The following is a 19,222-nucleotide window of genomic DNA, read 5'->3' on the forward strand; positions in this document are numbered from 1 at the left end:
CAGGGGTCCTCCCTCAGCCCCAAGCTCTTCAACGTCTACATGGCTCTGCTCGCCCCCATCGTGAGAACCCACGGACTAAACACTGTTTCATACTCAGACGACACCCAACTCATCCTCTCCCTATCCAACGAACCCAACGCAGCCAAACACAACTTTTAAGAAGACATGGAAGCTGTTGCCAAATTGATGAAAATCAGATGCCTACAACTCAGCACTGACAAAACAGAAGTACTCATCATTGGCCCAAACCCCGATGACTGGAACGACACCTGGTGGCCCGCTCCCTCGGAAGCCCACCCACCCCCACAGAACGTGCATGCAACCTTGGAATCATCCTGGACTCCGAGCTCAAACTGGACCGCCAGATCAACTCCGTCGCATCCTCCTGCTTCCACACCCTCCACCTCCTACGTAAGACCTTCAAATGGATCCCCCTCGAGCACAGAAAGACCATCACTCACGCCCTCGTCACCAGCAGACTCAACTTCGGCAAAGTACTCTACGCCGGAATAAACAAAAACCTCACCCGCAAGCTTAAAAACATCCAGAACACCGCCGCAAGACTGGTCCTCAACCTGCCAAGACACTGCCATGTCTCCCAGCACCTGCGCACACTCCACTGGCTCCACATTGAGGCTAGAATCACCTTCAAGATTCTCACCCATGCACACAAAGCCCTCCAAAACACCGGACCAGCATACCTGAACAGCCGACTCAAATTCCACGCACCTCAAAGGACCCTACAATCAGCCCAGCTCCCCTAAGCCATGGTCCCCTGCGCCAGAAAGACCAGATTAGGAGGCCGCTCCTTCTCCTTCCGCGCGGCCAGAGCCTGGAACGCCCTTCCGCTCCACCTCAGACAGACAACATCACTCCCCATCTTCACGAGAAACCTCAAAACTTGGCTCCTCGATAGACCCCCTCCTTGATGAACTGGAACCTGCACCTCCCCTCCTCCCCAGCGCCTTGAGACCCTTACGGGTGAGTAGTTGTGCTTAACAAACATGTGGGTGAATGATTGAAAGCGTTTAGTTTCCTTAGTATGCTCATTTGAAAGTTTACTCCTTTAGTGGTGGCACAGATATGCTTCTGTATGTTAAGATTACTGTGGAGAGTTATTCCCAGCGATCGTGCGGACTCAATAGTTTGTGGTGTGCAATTGAATAGTTAGTTGCTTCATCCAATTATTCATAGCGTGTATCTGATCGAGTGGGGCGATTAGGAGGAATTCCGTTTTTTGAGTGTTCAGTTTGAGATATTATGGTAAGGATTTTCTGACATACAACCTAGTATGGTGCCAGGATATTATAAGCAATATATTGTCTGACAGCACTAATGTGCCCTAAATATTGTTTACAAAAATATTGCAACTTTAGAGTTACTTATAGAAAATGTAAACGATATTTAGGACACAATATTTAGGTCAAACAATACTTTTGCTGACTATATTTTGACATACAACCCAAGTTCCGCTAATATCTGAAAATCTCACAAAGGACATTCAGCATGAATGTTTAATATGGATGCGGAAGCATCGCCTTTCATCCATTGCATGTGATGCAACAGTACTATTATGGCAGCCTTCTAATCTTTAGCAGGAACAGGGGCCCCACTGCCTGGCTCTGCACGTCACTGTTAATTCAAAGTATGCTTGGATACCTGTGCCATTTTACAGCTGCAATTCTGTCCCTTACCCCACTTTGAAATGCCTCACTTTTGGTGAAGAACATTCATTTGATTTTTGTTCTGCGACCCGCCTCCATTTATTTAAATATTAAATCCACTGTGGATAGTTAAAAACAGACTCCTGGCTCCAGATAAAAAAAAATCCTAAACAGTGGAAAACTGGTCGAAAGGAATATGCAAGAAAAGGGCTGAGTGGACTTGATACGGGAGCGGAAAAAGAATGCGATAAAAACAGAAAGTAAAAAGATGACATCTAGCTGGCATCAAAACACACCCAAGAGCATGTGGGTGAGGGTGATAGGTTACTTCATCCTGCCTATTTCTTTAAATATTGTATTATTTCAGTCCTCATGAGCTTTTGATGCATTTCTGGTCTGAAGTTGCCACTGACTGGCTATTTTTTACCTGGCCTGGAAGAGGGAAAGCCTTTCCCTATAGAAACCAACATTGTGTTCACGTCTGGAGGAAACTGAGCCTGAGAAGAAGGATACGTAAAGGATACGTACCCCCTAGAGGGACCAATACTGTCTTCAATTCTGAAGAAAACTGTATTTAGGGAGCGAGTTCCCTCCTATAGGAAGCTGTATTGCTCAGGGGCAAGCCACTGCTTCTGAGGGGAATCTAGATCGTCCGCTTACAGTAGCTGAGCTATGTTCCCTGTGTGTGGAGCAACTGAAACTATGGCTCTGTGAGCAGGACAAAACGCATCTTTTCCGAATATGATGCTCAGGTGGCGAGGACGAGGAGTCAAAGGCTCTTGGGATGGTAGTGAGGGGGCAGAGACTCAGAACTCAAACAGTCAAACAACAGACATATTAACTTACTGTCTAGCCAAGTGTTTGTCTTAATAAAAAGAGAAGCACTTTAATATCACAGCAGAGCGAAAGAGTACCCGCATGTCGGTTCCGTTTGTAGCCACGGAACCCTCAGCAGTCTACGGGCAGCAACTGCTGAAGACGTGCGACCGCCGCCAAGCCCAGCCGGGCTGCTTGTTTTCAGTGGTGAGATCTGAAAGGCAGGGCTGATGCCACAACTCTGTGTCTGCTGACAGACACTCTGAGCCGTGTCCCTCTGAGAGTCAGAAGTAACGCTTGCCAGTGTGAATACCTTTGCAGGATACAAACTGAATTGACATGCGGTTTACAGATCACAATGAATCTTTCAATGAGCCAACAGTGACCACACTGGTTGGTGTAGGAAGTCTCGAACTCTGGAGCTGAATCCTGATAGATGTGTGTAGTATTTGGTTCTGCTGTGATATTAAAGTACTTCTCTTTTTATTTATCCAAACACTTGGCTAGACAGTAAGTTAATATGTCTGTTGTTTGACTGTTTGACTTCTGAGTTTCTGGCCCCTCACTACCATCCCAAGAGGCCTTTGAATCCTCATCCTCGCCAGGAGGAGTGTGGCTCAATGGTTAGAGCGGCAGACCCTGAAGCAGAGTTCTGGCCAGGGACTAGGGTTCAATTCCCGCCTCGGCGGGGCTCGGGCTCAATTTCCTCGGACCTGTCTATTCTCGCCTCGGTGCCTATTCTAATCATGGGCCCCACACTGCAACTCTGGGCAATAGCTTGCTTAGCCTCCACGCCGGCCCCAACAGCGCTAAGGATGCCTGGCTTCACCCTGGGGGTGCCCAGGAGTGGGCACTTCACAGGGAAAGCCAGGAGGGGTTCCACAGCGGTATGAGTATCAGCGCCAGGAAACCACAAAGGCGACACCGCAAGGTGGCTGTCTGGTGACAGTGCGCTCTATGAGTACCTTGACATTTACATTCACCCTGGGCATCAAATTTGGAAAAGTCCTGTTTTGTCCTGTTCACAGAGCCATGCATAGTAAGATGAACCCCAGGACACCAGAGGAAAATGACCCAAACCGCAATCGTTGTGGCTCAGTAGCCGCCTCCTTCCATGTGGCCCATGAATGGGGTCTGGAAGTGTGAGAGGAAACACCTGCCCTGAGAGGCTTGCATTCTTTTTATATTTGTGCAAACCTTAAAGTTGTGTCTTGTTCTGCTCTCCGCATGCTTGCTGCAGCCCCGTCAGACTCATGCTCGGTTTTAGTTGAACTGTATTCAGCAATTTTCTCAAAAGCTCCCCTATCTGATGGCACAGCTCAGCTTCGCTTCCCTCCTTTTCTTCCCCTCCAGTCCTTCACCAAGCTGCTGGAGGAGGTGGCAAGGAATCGGGACCACCTCGAGGCGGAGCGGCTGGAACAGTTCCGGAGGAGGCTGGAGCGGGAGCGCTCGGAGGCCCTACAGGCACAGCAGAGGGGCTTCGAGCTGGAGAAACAGAATGCAGTGAGGGCGGCCTGTGCAGAGCTCCGCCTACAAGTCCGCCGGGAGGTGGAGCAGGAACGCCGCCGGGACGTCGAGAGGGCCCTGGCTGCAGCAGCGGTGAGGTCTTGCTTGGGTCTTATAGGGGGCGTTGTATGAGATGAGTGGTTAACACTGGACAATGAAGAAGTAAATTATTGTAGCAAGGCATTGTAAATGTGCTGTCCAATAAGATCTGGGTTATTTGTTGTAATTGGGATGCCCTGCCCATTTTGAGGGTTACCAAGTGTTCTAAAAAAACTGCAAACAAATTGTACCCAGTGTAACTTTCAGTGGTTGTGATAGAGTCAGGAATTCTCACCCAACACAAAAGAGTACAATTTTTATTAGTTTGGGACTGGCCTCCCATGAAAGTAAAGAACAATAAAATCAATGCAGCAGATTCAAATTCATTGCCCATGTATTTTAAGAAAGACCCATAAAACATTTTACAAATGGATTAACATGTTTAAAAAAAAAAAAGTCCATAAAACATTAAAACGCTCTACAGCAGTCTGTCAGAGTTAGCTGGAGAAAATTCAAGGATTATTTAGCTGTGGTTACTTTCTTATCAATCAACATCCTTTTAAAACATTTTATCCTCTGTCTCATGAGCCCCATCATTACACAGGGGGCACAAACTATCTTGATAAAGCCGCCCCCTCGTCCAGCTGTCACTGTGTGATCTTAGGGTGGTCAATCAGCTATTGGAGACTGTGCTGAGCTTTTCTTGTAATGCTGTTGCTGTGTGTGCTCACAAATGGGACAGAGCCGGCCATTGTTGAACAGTGTTACATGTCAGCAGTGACGCCGCCTTCTAGATACTTTGTTTCATTTGTAATGCATTGTTCTGTGAGGATAGATCAGAGAATGTGAGAACAAGGTTCCAAGGAAACTCTCTTAAATCTTTGTGAAAAGTAAGTGGTGACTCCAAATGAGTTCCCATCTTTCTCCTAACATTACCTTTTAGGGGTTGCGAGCTCACAGAGTGGTAGCCGTAGTGCATTTTTCACCTTACTCTGTGTATTAAATTCCCGCAATCCTTAGCTCAACGTGTAAGGTTGGAATTGAGGGGCTCTTTGTAAGTCTGAGTTGGGAATTTAATATTTTTAGGTCTAGCTTAACAGCGCATCTGCCTGCATTACCTATTGTTACTGATGCTTTAAAATATACTGAGTGGGCTTTAGCCCCATCAAGAGGCGTACGTCTCTTTCACCTCTTTTTATTGGCTGTTTAATATATTATTCCGCCTCCTATAGAGAGCTTGCAGTAGAATGCTATAAGGAGGTATTAGAACTCACAAAATTCTCACGATAAACTATACTAAAAATGCTCAGTACACGGAAAATAATCTTTACACTGCAGCAAACGTTTTTAAAGATTTGGTCAGGGATAAAAAATACAAGCCAGACATCTTGGCTTTCTAATGCTTGTTCCCCATTGCTTCTTTTCAAAGGTGCATACCTGCCCTTAGGAATATACTGCACCCCATATGGAAAAGTCGATGGAACCCTGGTTTCGTACACTAGCGTACATGACGTGTATTTTTCCCATTGTCCTGTAAAGGCTGTGCAGTCCCACCGCGGACACATCACTGCTCACCCTATGTGCTGTTCTCTACGGTGATCACTGGTCAAGTTATGAGAAACTCCAGTATCCAGACGTAAGTAGCTATTGGCTCTCCTAAGTCCGATAGACCCGCTCCCCCAAGAGAAGTTCACAGTCTTTAGTGCTTCCTAAAGACCATTAGCCACTTTTTCTGATGTTTATTTTGAGAAACAGATCACAAGACTGGGGTTGTAAGGAATTGACTGGACTTTGGAAGCTGCCGGGCATCAAGTCTATAAAAATGATGTCTAGTATTTTATCTGGATGAAGTATAGGTTGTATCAAGCATCTACCTAAGCGGAGGAAGCTTTCTCATCCTGGTGAAGATTGATGGGAGGTCGTACAAGGAGATTAACAGGGTTGCTATCATACACCCCTGCTTAGCACTCTTTGGAGTAGCTATTCTTTGACAGAGGCCTCCGTAAGCTCTCAAGAGGCCATGTACTGACACTAGTTATCAGTGTTCAAGGCGATCAGTGAGTCGAGCAACACATGATTATCCTGAGGTTAGCTCATCAGTTTTGTAAAGGCCAAAAACAATCCAGAAAAGCCGCATAAACTGGCCGACCTTTATTATACTTGTCCGGGATGACCCGAAGAGCTGTGATATTATCAAGATCATAGGATTCTGGATGGAATCCGGCTTGTTATATATGGAATATTTCCCGTTCAACAACCCAAGATGAGAAATGCCTAAAGAGACCCTCGGAGAACAGCGTCCCCTCATGGTCTAGCAGGGCATTTCACCTATAACTTTGAGGGCTATCCTAGTGCTGCGTTGGGAAATGTGAGAAGGCGGCTCCTCTTCCACGAGTGAGGGATGCCTTAGCAGAAAACATTCCTGGAAAGGGGGTGAGCATCTTTCCCCGTTGGTTGTATCCAGGGACGGCTCTTCCTTTTGAGTGGAGGAGCGTCGCCAAACAAACTCCAGAGAAGAAAAATAAATTGGTAATAAAGGTTATTTATTCCCATTTTATTTTTCAGCAACCCGTCCCAAACTAAGTGGCGGACGAGGCCAGTGCTGCCGAGTGGCACCAGCAAGGAGCTGTGCAGTGCGCTTTAAAATGCGCATGTTCCTTTGGCTGGCCGTCTTGTGACGGCCAGCCAACATGCACATTTTAAAGTTCTCTAACGCAGCGGTCTTTGACAGCTGGGTTAGAGAAAGCGCAGACCTCCAGTGCTCCTACAAGCGCTGGGAGAGCCTGCTCTATCCAATCCTGGCGCTGCTCTCATGCTGTGATAGCAGCACCAGGATTGGGTAGTGCAGTTTCCTGCATCTGGCATCCAGAAAACACCCAAGAAAGGAGGCCGTCGTGCTGCACGTGGAAGGTAAGTCTACTTTCTTTCTTTTTTTATGCCCCTCCCTGCTTCACCACCCTCTGTACATACCAGCCGCCACTGGTTGTATCTTTCTTTAGAACTCAGACTGGCAGCCCATGTGTTCTTTGTGCACAGGAATAGCTCATTTGCTTCATTTAGGGCTCCAAATTCTGGGCCAGGGTGGAAGTTCTGTTCGGCTCGGTAAATCTCATCAGTACCCCAGGTTTCCCTCAATGCAGGACTCTGTGTATTTGGTGCACAGAATGGATAATTCTCTCCTACCTTTCCAGATATCAAGGCAAATGTCCTTGGAGGTTTCAGACCAGTTACCCGAGCTGCTCTATTCCAGAAAAGGTTTGTGCTTCTGTCCCTAACAGCCTCTGACAGAAAGGATCACATTCGGTCCTCCCTTTTTTCTTTCACTTGACCGTAATGTGGCGGATTTCCTTCCCGAGGGAGTAAATCAACAATAGTTGATGGCGGCAAGTGTAGTAAACAAAGAAGCTTGTACAACTGTCTGCAGAGTTTTCCTTTTGCTGTGCTTAAGGTTCTCTAGGGCCCCATGTAATATTGTTCCCTATTCCTTACAATTTGTTTTCATCAGTTTGGCCTCGCCGGCTGAAAGTGAGTTATGTGTAGAACCTAGTGGGATATAGACATTCAATATTGGGACTGAGTTTTGAGTTTTCCCAGTGAGACCACCTAGCCACATTAAGTAAGGACAAAATATATTTATTACTTCAAACTAGTAAATTTTCGCGGTCCTATAGAAGCTGATGTCTAAATTCCTAGACTCTAAGAAATTTCATTTTTCCATATGGTATCACACCCGCCGAATTCCAGGTAGCCGTATTTAACTTTTGCCTAAACTGGCCTCTGACTGACTATAATCGATTTTGAGTCATTCCAGAAAGCTGGCAACCGAGCCCAAGAAACATCTGCATTTATGCAACCTTGTCTCAAGTTGGCTGAACTTTGCAACATGGGGCTTCATTCTACTTTATGGCCCCAGTGAGTATGTCTGTCGTTCTCCAAGTAAGATGCTCAAGGAGAGAGCATAACCTGCCATAGGGCCGGAATACGAGCCTTCCACAGGTAGACTTACACCAGAACACACTTGCTGAGAGGAAAGTTGGGTAAGTCATCAATGCTCATGATGCAGATGGTCAAACTACATACCTTACTAGATAGAAATGCTGGCATATTGAACCAACCCTCAAGTACCTTCAATAAAGGGACATCACTAGGTCACTTGAATTTAGAATTCAAGGCCTAGGGATAGACTAACCCGCTTTAGGAATACACGACCTGTTGAGTTTGGAACAAAACTCGCTCTAATTCTAAAGAAACAGTTCCACTAGATCGAGATGGATTCTATAACTTGATGGCATTTTCTAGATTGCCTTACTGGGAAATTGTTGCAGGTGCTTCAACCACAAAGCTCCAAATTGATGGATGCGCACAACAAAAAAGATTGTCAAAACCACTCGGTGAGGGACGAAAGCCTGGGGGGCAGCGCTGTCTGTTTGTGGGCTCATTGTACTGGAGCCAACTACTGCTGGGAATAAGTTCTCCTTTGTCATTTCCTGGCCTCAGTTTCTATTTCTAGGGCGTTCCCGTCCACAGTTGCCACCCTAAGTGGAAAGGATATGCCGAGAAGTGGGTACCAAGCCTGATGCATTTCACAGATGGCGTCGATGCTTGGGGTTGCCTATGGTCATATTCAGGGAGACCCAGGACCAGCAGTTTGGGTTTGACTGTCCCTTTTGGGGTGGGCTAAGATTGATGTGCAAATGTTTGTCCCCAGACCAGACTGGCACAGATGACCTAAAACACTGAACTAGAATGTATCCAGCGTATTTATGAGTCGTGTTATTGATTCAAGCATTTCCATCCATCGCTTCATGCTATAAGACTGTTCAACTGCTTACAAAGATAGCAAAATATGCATTAAGAACTGCACTGGGCCAGACTGAAGAAATGCTTGCCATACGGATAACATCGGTAACTGTAACACACTGGGACATATGAATTTTGCCCAATAAAAAGCAGAAATGTTTTTGTTAATCACATAATATCTAAATACTTTTAGGCTGCTCTGAAATGGTCAACTCAAGCTAAAATTAATGAATAGATAGATGGCTCTTCAGAGTTTCTGACTAATTCAAACAATTTTATCTGAAACTGTAAGACCTGGGGTCACCAAGCCCTAAGGGGGTAACGTGGCTCGAGCGGCTGGGCACCCAAAGGCTCATGTGTAAAGCGACCATACAACACACACATCCTCGGAGGCAGGAGATGCACACAATAAGGGACGCCACACAGTAGGATTTATGCAAATGACTCAAGTTTACCTACGCAGTCAGATGTAAAAGCAGTTCATTAGATGGCAATGGCATTACTTGAATACATTAGCAGTTGATTCTCCAGCATTTCATGATGGTGCCCTAGGCAGTACCTGAATACATCAGCATTCTATTCCCCAGCGATTCACTAAAAGACCATAGGCCACACCTGTATACTCTAGCATCAGCTTCGTGAGCCCTTCTTCATAGTTTCACTAGTGTTACCTGGCAAACCTGAGGGGAGCGGTAAACACAGCGGTTAGTCTTGGTGCTGCGCCCCTCCCACCTCTAGCGTTTCGCTCTGCCGTGGCACCTCGCGCGGCGTCTGGTAATGATCAGCGCGATGAAATATGACTGGGAACCGTAGCGCCACACATGGGAACTAGTAGCGACTCAGGGCACACTCCGCGGGCTTACCGCTACTCGTGATAACACTAGCGCTTCAACTGGAGGTCGCAGCGCTACTCGAACTAATCAGGCGTTAAGCGCGTTGGAGCAGGACTGGGAACATAGCGCTACTCGTAATAAGCAAGCATTAGACACTTTTGAGCAGGATCTAAGAAAATAGCACTACTCCTAATAATCAAGCATTAAACACTGTTGGGCAGGATCTAAGAACATAGCACTACTCGTAATAATCAAGCATTAAACACTGTTGAGCAGGATCTAAGAACATAGCACTACTCGTAATAATTAAGCATTAAACACTGTTGAGCAGGATCTAAGAACATAGCACTACTCGTAATAATCAAGCATTAAACATTTCTGGGCAGACCCTAAGAACACAGTGCTACTCGTGATAAGCAAGCATTAAACACTTGTTAGCAGTTCGGGAACCTTCAGCGCTACCCGTACTTGACAGGCCTCAAGTAGACGGTCTCTTGATACGCGGCAGTCTCAAGGAAGGGGGGCAATCCCTCGGAGGGGAATCCGGGTCTCCGATGCAAGGAGGGAATCCCGCGGAGGGGATCCCGAGTCTCCGAGTTCGGTGCCGCTCCCGGTCGACAGGGGGCGCACCGGGTCCTTCCCAAGCCTCCCAGGGAGCAGGGGGGTGTGTCCCAGGCCTCCGCAGGGCCACGCTACCTCCCAGCCCCCGGGGGTTACCTTGATCTCGGCGTCCTCGGAGTCTTCACTGCGGCAGGCGTTCTTCGCCGCTTCGGGCCCCACAGGTGATGCGCTCGGTGATGGGGGACGGTCCACAGCCTCCTACGACCCCGGCAGCGGTGGCTACGGCAGCAACGGGGCCCCGGGCTTCTCCGCGGGCCCCGACTCGCTGAAGGCAACCTCTGGCCTCTGGGACAAAAAAGGCGGGCTGGTGTCGCAACGTTGTTGTGGGGTTCCAGCCAGCTCCTGGCAGCTAGGGTGCTACTAGTAAAGACCACTCCGCAGTAGCAGGGGCCTGTGGCAGCCATCTTGGGAGAAGGGAGCACCTGCACCTTAACACTGATTGGCAATGAAAAGGCGCCCGGAGACCTAGGTCCAACATAAAAATGAGGGTGGAAAAAAATGAGGCACGATCAAAAAAAGATGGGGAGACTACCCTAGGGCTGACAGGTCCAACAGAAACCTACTGGGCTAAGCGAGGCATCTTAAGTGGCATGACCTTGCCAAGACATGGGTGCCAACTTGAGGTGCCACAGGACCACAAACTGCAGTTCATCAAAGGGGTTCAATAAGGGCAAAGATGCCTGGGTTACTTCTGCCCATTTGCGGAGCGTTCTTGAACTACTAGATGTGGTTCTACTGAGCTTTTTGGGACAGACCAACAATGATTCGTGTATTTTTTGACCCTGTCTGCATCTCGTAGACATGCTAAAAACGATAGAATGGAATGCAGCTAGAGTGATTATCAGAGGTTGAGATTGATTCAAGTCTTTTCATCCGCCACTTTTGCATTATGTCCTATTAATGCTAGGTCCTATATCATATCCACCGCACTGAATAGTCCTATAACTCTTTTAAAGGGGCCATCTGATGAATGATGTCACCGTGGGCCTCAAAACCCAAGCCGGCATTACCATGCAAAGGAACATTTTGGAATTCCGGATGGTGATTGTTAGACATGCGGGACTGGGCACAGAGAAATATGTTTTGCTCTAGACTGGTTGGATCCTTCAAATGGACAGTTTGCCCAAATCTTCTCAGTTACAAGAGTTGTGTGTTAAGTTTTTTGTTTGACTTGAAAGGAAGCTAATATTGAATCCAGGGGCATAGCTTTATAGGGGTGACACCCCCCAAATAAATGCATTCTGGATTGGTGCTGCACAATTTTCAATGTGTCGGACTCTGGTGTAGTCAGAATGCGCCACTGGTCGTATGGACTTTCGGATATTGACTGAAAGTGTATTCTGGGAGCTAACATCTGTACACCAATTTCAAATTACAGAGAAACCTATTTGGTTCCACAAGAACGACAGTGAGGACAGTTTCCAAAACAATGAAGGTTTATTAACAAATTAGTCAAAGTTACAAGATTCCCTAAATTAAATAAAGCATTTAAAGATGACAAGGGGAAATCCTAAGCAGAAGATGTCGGTATGAAGTGAAGCAGGCTAAAGGTTCAAGGCGAAAGGACAGAAAAGTTCAGGAGTCTAAGTGAAGGGCTAACCATATGAGAAATCAGCAGAGGTAGGGAAAGGTCTTCCCTCGGCAAAGTCAGGACAGGATCTCCCAAACTATTACCACGCAGTTTAAATACATTGCATTCTTCCGGAGCTTTCCCCACCAACTCCCCAGAGATGAGACAAATGAGGATACGCCATCTTCTTGGAGCAGGTAAACTCACCTCACTCTCATCATCGAACAAAGGCGCGTATGGCTGCGCAACCTTGGATGTATCATCGGTCCAGTCTGCCTGGTACAGGAGGATCGCTCTCATCCCCACATGTGGTGTAAATCACAACAAACTTCCAATTAATCTTATCCTAACATTTCTCAAAGCAAACACTGAGCTACTCTTCATACGAACAAAGGTTATCTTGTTCCTGCAACAAAAAGGAAAATGTGAAAGCACATATCTAAATCAACATTATATTTAGCAATGAGTATATTGCCACACATTAGCACATGGATTAACATATGATTAGTTAAATTATAAAGAATAACATTTCGCACTGCACCAGTTTGGGGGCCTTGAGTCAGGTCTGTGATCTCTTTGCCAGTTTTCTCTTCTTTAGCCAACAATGAAAGACAATACAGTGACCTTGGATGAAGAGAGATACCCAATAGAGACCCTATTACATATAGGGTGCACTATCGTGCGCTGTCCTAAGGGCAGCACATTCAAGTGATATACAGAGCAGCTGCCTCAAATCCACTCCGTGTTTCACTGTGCAGGCGGCTCCAGCCTGCACTTTAAAGAGAGGAGAGAGATCCCCTTGCAAGCGGATGCAGTGAGTGACTTAACTCTCCTGCAAGAGGAAGCCTGGGGGGGTCCACAGAACCCCCTTGACCCTCTCCAGAGGGCTGCCATCAGGGGGCGCACTGACAGTGCGCCACCTTTTTGTGATGCACTGTCAGTGCACCTCCTGACAGTTTCTTTGCTTTGTGCCCGCATCCATAAAACAGTGTGGGCTCAGAGATAAAGAAATTCCATCATTTACATAAGGCCATGCCCCCATGGAAATGAGATAGCGTTCTGTGCCAGCGCTATCTGTATTACAGAAGGGGTCGCACAAGCATCTGCGGCCCATTCTGTAAAACCAAAGTGCACCGGGGACACACAAAGCGGGAGCACGTGCCCGTTTTCTCCTCGGGGCACTTTCAAGAATACAACCCCTGGTGGCTGAATTTCAAAATATGAAACAAGATAACCTGGGAACAATACCAGCTTCCTTGCATGTCCAAATTGTGTGATCCTAGGCAAACATTCTATTTCACAGAGCCTCCCCTTTCTTTATTATCACATACGGGGGCACTTTTAAATACTTGAGCTCAGGATATGTGCTGTACAAGCACTTCCTATGTTTGATTTATTGGACTGTAAGGTTGCCGAGGCTTCCAGCCAATCTACTGGCAATTAAAACGCCCAAAAAGTGATGGGATGAATGCTTGAAAGTAGTCGGACCAGTGGCAATCACTCGGGACAGCATTCCAACCCAGAGCCCCCCTGATGCAAATCAGTACTGACCCTGTGCCCCATGGAAACAGTCCATCCTGAACCTTGGTCAACTCAACCCATCACCCTGCAGCCCATTACTTTTATAGTTGGGAAATTTGATGTTCCCACCCCCTGAATCTTACCAAGTAAGCTACGCCCCTGATTGAATCACGTCTTTTCCTAAACATTTTTACCTTTTGTCATCACCTTTTTCACAACACTCCTTTATGTCGCCATTATTTTGTTTAGGTCTTCCAGTAAGGTAACAACTTGCTACCAGATAGTTTGTTCAAGGGAACTGTATTTTCTCCAACATTTCCATCACACATTTATAATATATTTTACCAATAATATATATATATACACATACATATATATATATATATATATATTTATTTGCTTAATACCTGAATGAATTCAGTGGGAGAGATGCGGTTTGTACTATTAAAGGTTTGATACCTACACTGTGTCCAGAGTGCTTTGCACACGTCACAGGACATGTGGAGCAGGTATTTTTAGGCGGCTACCCGGCTGCCGAGAAGCACCAACCCCATGATTGTAGGGGGCTATGTGGCAGGTATATACCGAGCCATCAACTTGGGAACACAGCGCTTGGATTTAGAACTGGCTCTTCTTCTAAGACCCCTCTGTGGGTTTGTACAGCGGTCATCCAGCAGAATAATTAGCGCACCCATACAGGGTCTTTTTATTGTCAGGACTACCTATTCCAGAATCCTTTGCACAGGACTAATTAGGCAGCCAATCAGAGGCGTGCAATCATGGAACATTTTAGGAACAGGAAGTACCTGACTGCGCATTTGTTTTTTCCATCAGCCCTGGAAGACAAAGTAGTGAACTTCGAAACGCGTCGGCGATTTGATGGAATACCTGTGAATGAATTCAGTGGGAGAGATGCGGTTTGTACAGTCCTCGCGCTCACACTCCCGGCAGTTGCATGCTGGTAGGTGTAGTCCTGCGTGGAAGCCCATTAAGTAAATGGGGCATTCCAAACACCTAGTGGAGTCCCAATAATAATGGCTAATGGACCTCACCCTGCCCCAATCACCGTGATTATGGATCTATGACTTGAACCTTTTGTGATCCCCTTTTCAGACAGTAAATACTGCCTCCTCTCTCCCCGTGCAGAAATAGTTACCCTGTGGTGATGAATCTGCCTGGTGGGGCGACGCAATGCATTTTAGTTTATATATTGGGGAAGGCTTCTGAAACCAGCCCTTCTTTCATCACTCCGTAACCAGGAGAAACAGGACGACACACAGGAATCCTTACAGAAGCGATTTATTAGGCTTCAACTGCTTCCATACATTTTTAGCCAAAAACCAGCAAAGTGCAAAGTTCAAGGTGCATGTTAACCCACAGATTAGACCAACCCACAGATTAGACCTATGCGTTTCGGCCATAGCCTTCTTCTAGGTCATAGAGTTCAGTGCACATTTTAAAGGGACAGCTGTACCCTTTCCCACCACCAATTAAGAAACTTCATGTGATACTAAAAGGGGAAAATCATAATTTACAATTCTTACAAAATAAAGTTTGTCCATACTGCAGTTTGTTACAGAACAAAAAAATCATTGTGAAGTACACAATTAAAGAACATAACTTCTTAGCCCTAAAACAGACACATTTTACCCCATATGAAATAGGCAGACACGTTGGGCAGATACTTTAGAGTAGACATACAGTCTCTGATGTTCAAATATAATGTTCCAAGGGTAGAGGTTACTATAACATGTCAGGGGAGAGATAGAAGAGGGCAATACGCATCCTTTTATTGCATCTGGATCAAATGGAAAATGCTGTGTATTCACGCTAGATTGCACATAAGAATATAAAAATACAAAATGCTTCTCACTTTTTTGTGTCGGCTTAAAGCAAGAGGGTATTCTGAGCAATGCATTAAAGCAGCAATGTTGAAAGCAAAAAAGAGGTCAAGGGAAGACATTCTTTTCAACAAAAGCAACACCAAGAAGAAAAAGGAAAGTTCTAATAATAATGAGTGCAGAATGATAACTACTTATAATGTCCAACACAAAAAAGTGAGAAGCATTTTGTCTAAACATTGGCATTTAGTGCGAAGTGACCCAATATTAAGCAAAATTGTTCAAAAAAGACCGCAGCTTACATTTAGACGAGCAACAAGTTTCAAACAAATGTTGGTCAGTAATGTATTGAAAACTCCCCCTACCAAAATGGCAGCAACAATGTGGTTAGTGAAAAAGGAAGGGTTTGTAAAATGTAAAAAGTGTAAAGCTTGTGTGCATGGTATTAACACTGCGAAGTATACAACTGGTTTGGCTGATAAAGAGTTTAAGATCAGAGGGCATTATACATGCAAAACGGATCATGCTGTCTATGTGCTACAATGCCCTTGTGGATTGAGATATGTGGGCAGCACGATCTTACCTGTGCACAAGCGTGTGTTACAACATTTAAGAGCCATTAAAAATGGCGACAAGTCCTATCCAGTAGCGCGTCACTTTGAGCAACACCATCAGAAAAATATAACTGGGCTGTCCTATTATGTAATTGATGCAGTGAGGTTCAATATGAGAGGCGGCAATCGGGAGAAAAAGCTGAAGAAAATTGAATCCTCATATATAATCAAACTAAATTGTAAAGCACCAGCTGGTTTGAACATTGAGGAGTATCTCCATACACATTTCTAAATGTTTTAAAGTGCGCTAGCTTCTTCCCTTTCTGTTTGTTTTTAACCATTTTTCATTTTCATATCCGAATGCTTTGGCATGGTATGAGTATTACATACATATATTTTTTTCACATAGGGTGGAACTCACTAGAGGTGTCACATTGAATGAAATATACAGACTGATTGTTAGCTGTCCGCCTCTATTGCTAAGCCCACTGGGGCTATACACTGAGAGTCATTGACAATCTTCATCCGATATGCAGAACAAAGTCCATAACTTTGATCACTTGCGCATTGGAAAAGATACCAGCTGCTTTTTCATTTTTATTTTTTTGAATAAAAGGAGCTAACTCTTAAAGCAGTGGTAAATAACTACTGAATTATAATTTGATTAAATTGTAATTTCATTGTATTTGCAGTATTCTAGGCGGTCTTTCAGTGCATTTATTTATCTATAAATGTATAAACTACCAGTCTGTCTTCTAACACACTACGTTGGTAGTTTTAGTCATGTGACATGGCTCTTCTGTGTTCAAAATGGTGGTGAACTTTATTGTATACTGTTGGTGAACAAGCCTGCAGGACAGGCGAAACGCGTCCAGCAGCTGACGATTAAATATTTGATATCTCAGCAAGACATGGCGTCGTCATCTTTTCACTGTGGTGATTTGGATTACTGGAGATGTTAACGGATCCTGCCTGGTTGATCCGTACGGACGACGCGCCCTTCGTTCAGGAGCAGCGGTAGTTGGAGCTAGGCATTCAAACCGTGCTCATATATATATATATATATATACTCTGAATTCCTCCGTTCCAGTTGGATTCAGTTAAGGATCACATCACCACTTTCAGAAGGTTTTAGGTATGTGCAATTTTATTCAACCATAGTGCAATTACAAAACGGTAGAGGACGGTCCACGCGTTTCGGCTCCTAGCCTTCTACTGGACATATATATATATATATGTATATATATATATATATATGCCTTAGTCTTTCTCCAGTGAAACAAAAGAAAGTAGAATACATTATTTAAAATAAAAGAAAGAAGAATCCCGTATTCTTCACTAATGCAACCTCTTTTCTCAAAAGGGTTGGTTTATCTTCAATTATAGTCCATATTCCAGATTTGCGGTAAGCTAAAGCCTCTGGTGGGTCAATAAAGGCTCTCCTCACCTCAGGCTATAGAACTCCACACACGTTAGGGGAGATCAGTTCTTGAGTTTTGAAAAAAAGACCGGGGAAACATCAGAACTCACTTGGTTCCCAGCTTGACTGCTGATAAACTGAAAAGTGAGCCTTAAAATCAGATTGTGGGAGTCCTAAACATGCCTCCTTCCTAGTCGCAGGTTCACAATAGGTGGATTGCTTGATTGTCTCCCTTTTCCAACTTCCTGTTGGTGGATGAGAGTTTAGCCCCACACTTCCTAGGAGACACTAGTCTTAGCTCCACCTCTTCATACATATATCATCATGGTACATATATGTGGAGTTAATTATAGTAAACCTATACTAACCGATATGTAATTACCTGGTTTATATTTTGGGCATCAACATATTTGCTACAATAGTTTTGAAGCACAAGTCTTAAAACTCATTATTCTGGCACCAGTCCTACCCTAAAAACATCCTTGTATATTTATTCAAGATATTCAATGTTTGTACGAATAGTATATTTGAACACAAAACATTGTTCAGTGCATAGTGTAAGACTACATCTGAATGCAACAGTGGAAATAATTGGCATACTGAGATCCCCCCTCTACCACTAAGATAGCTCAGTGGGTTGAGCGACCACTGAAGATCTCAATCTCTTATATACAGCCACGGATCAGTTCAACCATTCATTCTGCCGTTGTCAAAATGAGTCAAATTGAGTTGTGTAATGAGGACACATACTATCCAAGCACTGAAAGAGACAATCCCACTTGTGTTAGTGATATAATTGTCCTGCAGTATTTCCTTGACGTCACTTCCTTTTGCTTTGTTCCCAGGAGGAGTTCCAGAAGGAGCTTGAGGTCGCGGTAATGGCAGCTCGGGACGAGTGCAGGACACAGGCGGCAGAAGAACGATCCAAGCTTCTTCATCACCATAAGCTAGAAATCCTGGCATTAGACAGCGAGTAAGCAAGTTCGGGCTTCTAACAGGCCAAAGGCCATTCTCTTATTCCGCCGTAGAAACTCTGGGTTATAAAATGTTTCTTTGTTTTTACGATCCATCTGAATGTTTTGGATCTTCTTATGCTTTTATAGATTAATTTACACAATTATTAATGTATTTATAGATCTCAGCGGCATAGAGTGGCATGGAATGAAGTAGAGTGTCCTAGAGTGGAGTGGCATAGAGAGTGGTGGAGTATTGTAGAGTTCAGCAGCATAGATTGGAGGAGAGTGTCATGGAGTGTTGTGGAGGGAGTAGAGTGTCACAGAGTGTCATAAAATGGAGGGGCATAGAGTGGAGAAGTGTAGATTGGAATAGAGTGTCGTAAAGTGGAGTTGTGTAGAGTGGAGTAGATTGTCATAGAGTGTATTGACGTAGAGTGGAGTAAAGTGGCATGGAGTGTCGTGGAGGGAGTATAGTGTCATAGAGTGTCTTAGAGTGGAGGGGCGTAGAGTGGAAGAGTGTAGATTAGAGTAGAGTGTCGTGGAGTGGTGTAGAGTGGAGTGACATAGAGTGGAGAAGATTGTTGTAGAGTGGAGTAAAGTGGTATGGAGCAGCATAAAGCGAATTGCGTAGAATGTCGTAAAGTAGAGTGAGTAGATTGTCGTGGAGTGGCATAAAGTGGAGTAGAGTGTTGTAGAGTGGAATGGCATAGAAAAGAATAGAGTGTCCTAGAGTGGACAATTGTAGAGTGGAGTGCTGTGAAGTAGAGTGGAGTGGCATAGAGTAGAGTGGCATAGGGTGGAATAGTATTGTAGAGTGGCGTAGAGTAGAGAGGAGTAGAGTGTCAGAGTGGAGTAGCTTAGAGTGTCGTATGGTGGAGTGGTGTGGAGTGGAGTATTGTGGAGTAAAGTTGCATCCACTGGCCCAGAGGGAAATGCATAGAGCATTGTTTAGTGCAGTAGAGTGTCATAGAGTGGTATAGAGTAGAGTGGAATGGCACAGAGTAGAGTAGAGTGTCGTAGAGTGGAGGGGCAGCGAGTGACATAGAGTGGAGTGCATAGAGTTAGAAGGGCAGAGAGTGGA

At 45.1% G+C, this 19,222-nt stretch overlaps 1 protein-coding gene across 1 annotated transcript in view; it reads left to right on the top strand.

Annotated features, from left to right (window-relative positions):
• LOC146782794 (uncharacterized) overlaps positions 1 to 19,222 on the top strand; it is a 64,654-nt gene that overhangs the window by 35,625 nt on the left and 9,807 nt on the right. The window contains exons 4-5 of the mRNA XM_085637251.1: positions 3,834 to 4,079; positions 18,031 to 18,158. Of these exons, the coding sequence (XP_085493377.1) occupies positions 3,834 to 4,079; positions 18,031 to 18,158 (374 nt within the window). The remainder of the gene's footprint in view (positions 1 to 3,833; positions 4,080 to 18,030; positions 18,159 to 19,222) is intronic.

This window comes from Triturus cristatus, chromosome 12 (genome assembly GCF_964204655.1).
Source record: "Triturus cristatus chromosome 12, aTriCri1.1, whole genome shotgun sequence".
Classification (NCBI taxonomy): Eukaryota; Metazoa; Chordata; class Amphibia; order Caudata; family Salamandridae; genus Triturus; species Triturus cristatus.